The sequence below is a fragment of the Protobothrops mucrosquamatus genome, unplaced genomic scaffold, assembly GCF_001527695.2.
Source record: "Protobothrops mucrosquamatus isolate PMUCROS unplaced genomic scaffold, P.Mucros_1.0 scaffold850, whole genome shotgun sequence".
Classification (NCBI taxonomy): domain Eukaryota; kingdom Metazoa; phylum Chordata; class Lepidosauria; order Squamata; family Viperidae; genus Protobothrops; species Protobothrops mucrosquamatus.
In genome coordinates, this window is record NW_015387105.1 from 421,400 (window position 1) to 428,833 (window position 7,434).

Here is a 7,434-nt window from a genome sequence, read left to right on the forward strand (position 1 = left end):
CAGAGATCAGGGTGATCCCTGATCTCCCTTCCTTCCGCCGCGCCCTTAAGACATGGTTATTTCAGCTTGCAGGACTGGCCTAGGGGAAATTTTTAGTGGGGGTTTTAAAATAATTTTAAATTACTTAGGCCAATTATTAATATTTGTCTTTTAATCATGTTTTAACTGTAGTTTTGGTATTTTGTAGTTTTTATCTGGTGTTAGCCGCCCTGAGTCCGCAAGGAGAAGGGCGGGATATAAATATAAGTAATAAATAAATAAATAAATAATGACTTTAAACCACAAAGAAATCCAAAATAACTTTGAAAATATAAATCAGTCTATTTCTAAGTTAACTTTACAACAACAAAAATCCCAGAAAACAACAGAGAAGGAGCAGATAAAAAAGATAAATGGATATAGAATTGAGAATAGAGACTTAAAGATGGAACTTAACAAAACAAGGAAACATGATTTAATCCTAGTGGGAAAAAATTCACAAGAATTGGAAAAAACAACTTATCCCTTAAGACTACAAAATAAATTTGAGGACAAGAAAACAGATTGGGTAAAATGGACTATAGAGCAACCAGGACAATCATTAAAGTTTGGGAGACAAAAAATGCATGTCTTATCTAACTTGTTTTTTCTATTCCCAACATTCACAAAAATACAGGAAAAACCCCTGGGTAAGTCAAACACACTAACTTGGAAAGTTACCTGGCAAAAGAAGAAGGCTAGAATCAGATCTGAGAGATTTGATGCGACTTACCAGATGGAATACTATATGATCAAATACCTGTTTGAATACGGTTAAAAGAATAGATAAATTATGGATATAAAGGGGTCTCACAGCAAGGGAGATAAGATATATAAGTAGTATAGTAATTTCTATAATATATGAAATGTAAAAATATTGGGATGGTGCACGTGAATGAAAAGTTTGCATATTTAAAGGTTATTAACTTTTGAGAAAATTATGACTGATAAGAATGGTTTGCACAGAGGGGAAATTAAGCTTAAATAAAAATCTTGAAAACAGAACATATAGTGACCTAACAAGATGACTTTTATAAACACAATTGAAATATAAACTGATAAGAAAAGATGCTATATGCTGATGTTACCGTTATTTGTATAAACACAAGAAAAAGGTTTATATTTACGTAACTTTATATGTATTGAATTTTAAGAATAATATTTGCTTAATCTTGACAAAAGGAGAATACTATTGGATGAAGAGATCAAAGAAATATATCATTAATATATTGATTATGGAACTATAGAAATTATCATTGTTTTTTAAACATGAGCCCAGACAACACGCTGTTTACTAAGCACTAAAGAATGTTATTGTAAAAAATTAATAAAATATTTTTTTTAAAAGAAGCAGCTTCTTGCAGATCAATGCAAAGCTGCATTGGATCTTTAGGGTTAGCATGCGTGTCTGATGATATGGCACAATCTGTCATATCTCACACTTGAATACAGATAAACAGTTACTTGCATAGGACAGTGGGTGAAATGTACAGTGTATGCTGGAGTGTTCTGGACTACAAGCATTATCAAATTGATTAGTGTCCAGAAAATTTATGTCTAATGAAATTCTGACCTACCCTCTTTCATGTGCTCTCTGGTCTTACATAATCATGGCATACGCCTAAGATACTCTATACATCCGAACACGAACGGCTGCTGATTGATTCCAGAAAGCTTTTGCTTCTAAAAGAGGTATGACAGGAAAGCATAAATATTCCCTCAATAGAAATAAAAATGCCAAAAAAAATGGAGCTTTGGACTTTTATTTCTGGTAATATAATTTAAATGTATCCCCAGCCAGTCTAGCAACACTTTATTTTAAAAATCTAATAACTTAACTTGGCTTTAGTACAGTCCCTCTTGGTGATCGTTTATGTTGTATCACGTAACGAATCACTAATGAATCAAACACTGATCTGAACTGGAACGTGCCCATCAGCTTAATAGAACAACCCACTCCTTTCTACTCTGCTCTGCAGTACTATCCCAGTCACTTTCCACTTAAAATATTTTATTATTTACATTATAGAAATGTACTGTGGTGTATGTCAACCAACAAATTCTGATTCCAAATGCTAGTTATTTTAAATGGTAATGTTGGCAAAGTTGCTCTTTCCCGTAGTATTTTCCTTGTAGAATGAGAGTAAAACTTACACACAATCCTCAACTTACAACCTGTCGTTTAGTGACTGCTTGAAGTTATGACGGACCCCCCCCCAAAAAAACAGGACTTACATCAGGTGTCCCTGTCTATAGTCACATGACCATATTTTGGGCTCTCAGCAACCAACCCACATTTACAGGACCGTGATTTACATCATTTTCTTCACAAACTGACATTTACTTATACTTTCCAGAAAGAAAACACCGCAAAGCAAACAATGGATTTCTTTAATGACTGCTGTATTCAATTAGTGACCACCATGTTCACTTAACAACTGCTGCAAAAAAGATCATACATTTGGGTGTGGTTACCGTGATGACCCGCTTTATGACCGTCATGACTTATGACTGAAATTGCAGGCTCAATTACAGTTGTAAGTTGAGGGCTACCCATACTACCTGCTTGAGTCATAATCATCATCATTTTAGCCATTGTCTGTCCACTGCAGGATGGAGGCCTCTTCCACATGTTTCCAACCAATAGAGTCCTGAGCTTTCTTTTGCCAGTTGGGCCTGTAGTACTTGCTGATGTCATTGATCCATCTTGTTTTAGGTTTCCTTTGTGGAAGCTTTTTATCAAGTGGAATCCACTGCCTTGGTCCACCTGCCATCAGTTCTTCTTGCTATGTGACCAGCCCCATCTCCTTTTCAATTCTTTTACTCTCTTGATGATATCGTATAGTTTCATTTGTTCTCTAATCCATGTGCGGGTCTTTCTATCTTGTCTTGTAATGCTGAGCATTTATCTTTCCATGGTTCTTTGCGCCACTCGTAGCTTTTGTATCGATTGTGAGGTTAGTGTCCATGTTTCACCGGCATATGTTAGAACAGGTAGCACACACTGATTGAAAACTTTTCTCTTCAGGCATAGGGGGAGATGGTTCCTGACATAACCTCCCCTTATGTCTGAATCTGCTTGAGTATAAGGACAAAAGAAACCCAGGTTTTGTACACCTGTAAAGGTGGGCCACAAATGAATATCCTCCACCCAAAAGACAGTACTTCTGTGTTTTCCAACCGTCCCATCCCTTCCCCTTCTCTCACATCTTTGTGACTTGCTGCTCTTTATTAAAAACTCCAACATTTTAAGGTTCCACACAAAGAACATCATTAGGATCTCCCTACAGATGTATATTTCAAGTATGCACAGCTGGGGATTCAGAAGGCTGTGGCTTTTGAAGATGTTGGCATGCAGAAAGATTACTGGACCATTGTTGTTACAGTTGGACATGAATTTGTGCATTTCAACTCTGGGACATAACAAATTAGCATGCATCTTACTAAGAAATATTTCACATGTTTGCACATTTATCACGAACACCATATTTTGTTATTAACTATAATTGTCCTGGGTTTTTTGTTGCGTTTTATATTTTCTCTTATTTTTCCTTTGTTGTTTTAATAATTAAGTAAATTATGCCAGTATGTTCTAATTCATACTAATTCTAATTAAGTAAATGCCACTATGTTTTAATTCAAACTCTGAAGCAAAAATACGTTTCTTGTGATGCTTATCTATGTATTTTCGTAAACTACAATTCTACTTTTTTTTTCTTTGGGAAAGACAAAAAAGGCCAATATTTTTCCCCAGAATCACCCAAGCCCAGCATGATTTGATACAAGGTGCTTTAAGGAAGAGGGAGAAGCAAGGGGACATTTGTGGCTACATCCAAGTAAACAAACCAAATCACTTAAGAATAATTCACAAAGCAATTCTTCAGGCTTTCAGCATCCATGTTTAAAAGTTAAGTCGTGCGTATTAAAAATAATTTAGGCAAAATATAACCTGAGCGTAATGCAGAAGCTTTTCTGTTGCATCTGGATCTTTATTCCAAATCAAATCTTCACACAACTGTAAAAGTTCTTTTTGGATATCATCATACACTGGAAGATTTCCTGCATTCACAATCCCCATGTCCATTCCATGCTGAGAACAAACAAAAGGGGGAAAAAACACCAATGGATATTATAGCTTCTTCTACAACAGTATTTTTCAGTCACAAACTATTTTGCCCAAACCATCAGATTACCTTAATTGCATGGAAAAGAAAAACGCCATGCATTGCTTCTCGAATAGCATCCATTCCTCGGAAAGAGAAAGACAAATTGGAAAGGCCTCCACTTATTCTGGCTCCAGGCAAATTTTCCTAACAACAGAAGTCCCAACAAGATAATGAAATGTTACAAAGAAAGAATAGATACTAGGTGTGGTTAGCATTGTCAGGTCACTGGAGTAACAGTACAAAAGAGCAATACATATATTATCTGACTGCCACTTAAGTCAGGGGAAAAAAATATGACAAATAACAAAAAAAAATCTCTGTCCAGAAAAATGTTCATCTCAAGACCCAGCCTATCCTATATTCAAAGAGGTTTGTCTTGTATATCTTTCTATGACCATAAAAAATAAAAATTCACTGGAATTTTGTTTTTACTTCCTTCTCTTTTTGACTATTTTCATTCTGTTGTGAAAAAGTTTATACGCTCTTCAGAACTAGAGCTGAGGAATCTACAGATTACGCCACTAATTTCTTACTCGGTTTCTTTAGGAGGCAAATAATTTCTTACCCCAAAACTATCTTACTGGTGCCAGGTGTTTCTGTATGAATCTGAGCAGCCCAAAGAAATCAATATTACAATTGGACACCAGAGAACTGTGGTTGAATCCCATCCCAAGGAAAGTTGTATCTTAACCATTGCATAACTTCAATAGAGAAGATTAATTCATTGGTTGCTATCAATCTACCTAAAACATGATAGAAGACAATGGGAAGCATATACATTATGTATACTAAGAAGTCATGCAACATAGATATTCTTTTCACACAAGGATATTCATTGTGTTACAATCTACATATGGGCAAGATATTAATTCATTTCTAACAAACTTTTTCAAAGTTTCGGAACCATAATCCTGGAGAAATCATATTTCATTTCTATAATATTGACCTATCTGGTTTGAAGGGGAATATATAAATGTAGAGATACAGAGATATAATGTTAATATTACTTTTACCTTTTTTATTAACTTTAGAAAATGATTGAGCTGTAACCTCAAATAATACAGATATAAGTAGGAAATGTTTTTATCATATATCTATGGTAATTTATCACATACATATGCAAAAATAAAATCTCAAAAATATCCTGTTTACCATACAAACTCAAAACAGAATCATAGACAGTAATGGATCTTGTACTAATTGAATGAAGTAACTTTCATGATGTTGTCAAAGACCTTTTGGCCAAACTGTCAATTTTTGGCAAATATTGCTCCATTTAATTACTCTAAGTATACATACAATTCAGTTAATGGTCTGAGTTATTTTTAAGCAACTATATAATTTATAATAATGCTGCTACTGGAAGTAAAGCTGACGAAATTGTACAACATAAAAAGTTGTACAGTTCCATTTAAGCCACTGCATTTGCCTTACTCAACTACTTATAAAGGCCAGTAGACAAATGTTTAAAATAAAATCAGTAAATCAGTTTAAAAAAAAAAGAACCCAAATCCCACTCCCTAACTTCCTAGACTCACTTTTATTGTTTTAGTTGCATCGATATAGTTAACTGCATACAAATTATGTTCCTCCATTCCAGTACCTATAGTCAAAATGTTGGGATCAAAAATTATATCACATGGATTAAAGCCAATTTTGTTCACAAGGAGGTCATAGGCTCTGGTGCAGATTGAAATTTTCTCTTTTGTTTCTGTGGCCTGAAAAGAAAAATCAAACATGTGGAAAGAACAGTGGTTAGTTTTTTTCTGTCCAATGTTAGCCATAGAGAAGTTAACTTTGCTATTAACAATTAATTGAAGATGTTATTGGAAACTCCTCTACACACCTATTGCTACAGTTACTGTTGCATATTATTAATATGATTTAAACTCCGCTTGTTTGCTCAATGGAAAGCTGTTTGCTGAAGGAATGCATTTACCGGTAAGTGAACAGATCATGACCTCATAGGGAAATGGCTGGGAATGCCATATTCGCAAATCTGGGCCACTTAAATCATGATAAGGATATAAGATTAACAAATAAATAATGCTTTGTGACAATAGCCAAGGAGAGAAGCAACCTAGAACTAAGGAGAAATTTGCTAATGGTGAGAATGGAACAGCTTGCCCTCAGAAGTTGTGGGTGCTCCATCACTGGAAGCTTTCAAAAAAGAGACTGGACAACCATTTATCTGAAATGTTATAGGTTCTCCTGCTCGAGCAGGGGGTTGGACTAGAAGACCTCCAAGGTCCCTTCCAACTCTATTATTCTATGTTCTATATTCTATGGTGATGCTATGTTTTGTTTTGTTTTGTTATCAGTTTTGTGATGATGCTTTGTAAGTTCATGTTTTATTTTATTTGTGATAGGTTCAGACGCTAACTAGTTCAGTGAATATTTCAGCATTGCAATTTAACTGCCCAAACTCATATTTTGACCCTCAGATAGTCCTCAAATTATGACCACAATTGGGACCAGAATTTCAGTCATAAATCTTTATGGTCATAAGTCAAGTCACTATGTGACCAGACCCAAGTTTATAATAAATTTTACAGTAGTCATTAAATAAAACACATGGTTAAGCGAATCATCTGGTCATTAAGAGAATCTGACTTCCCCAGTGGAGTTTCTTGCCACAAACTAGAAAAACTGTTGCAAATCACAATCACATGACTGCAGGACACTGCAACCAGTTGTAAATGTGAGCCGGTTGCCAAATGCACAAAATGCAATCATATGACCATGGTGGGGAGGGGCTGACGGTCATAAATGTGAGTATGGGTTGCAAAGTACTCTTTCTAAGGCTGACATAGCTTTGAACCATCATTAAGCAAGGAGTAACTTTACTTTGTTTAAGTTACCTCCTATTCCTTTTACAGGAACACAGATAGGACAAACGTTCCTATGCCCTTTTGGGCAATTTCTAGTGGGTCAGGAAAGTGTCACCAACCTGTCCCATTTCATCAAAGGCCATAACCACCACTGCTGCTCCATATCTCCTAATTGTTCCTGCTTTTCTTAGGAAATCCTCTTCACCTTCCTTTAGACTGATGCTGTTCACTATGCATTTGCCTTGCGAACACTTCAATCCAGCTTCTATTACAGAGAAGTTTGAGGAATCAATGCAAAGGGGCACCTGAGGATAAAAAAAGGACCAACATTAAAAAAATAATAATGATCTTCAAAACCAATAAATAGTTAAGTCTGAATTGTGTGGATGCACATCCAAGGCAGAGAGAAAAGGTCTTGC

The 7,434-nt window shown here is 35.3% G+C and overlaps 1 protein-coding gene across 1 annotated transcript in view; it reads right to left on the reverse strand.

Annotated features, from left to right (window-relative positions):
- Nucleotides 1-7,434, reverse strand: part of MTR (5-methyltetrahydrofolate-homocysteine methyltransferase) — a 78,706-nt gene that overhangs the window by 33,154 nt on the left and 38,118 nt on the right. The window contains exons 15-18 of the mRNA XM_015819027.1: nt 7,135-7,320; nt 5,723-5,902; nt 4,212-4,328; nt 3,968-4,108 (exon numbers count right to left, since the gene is read on the reverse strand). Coding sequence (XP_015674513.1) covers nt 3,968-4,108; nt 4,212-4,328; nt 5,723-5,902; nt 7,135-7,320 — 624 coding nt within the window. The remainder of the gene's footprint in view (nt 1-3,967; nt 4,109-4,211; nt 4,329-5,722; nt 5,903-7,134; nt 7,321-7,434) is intronic.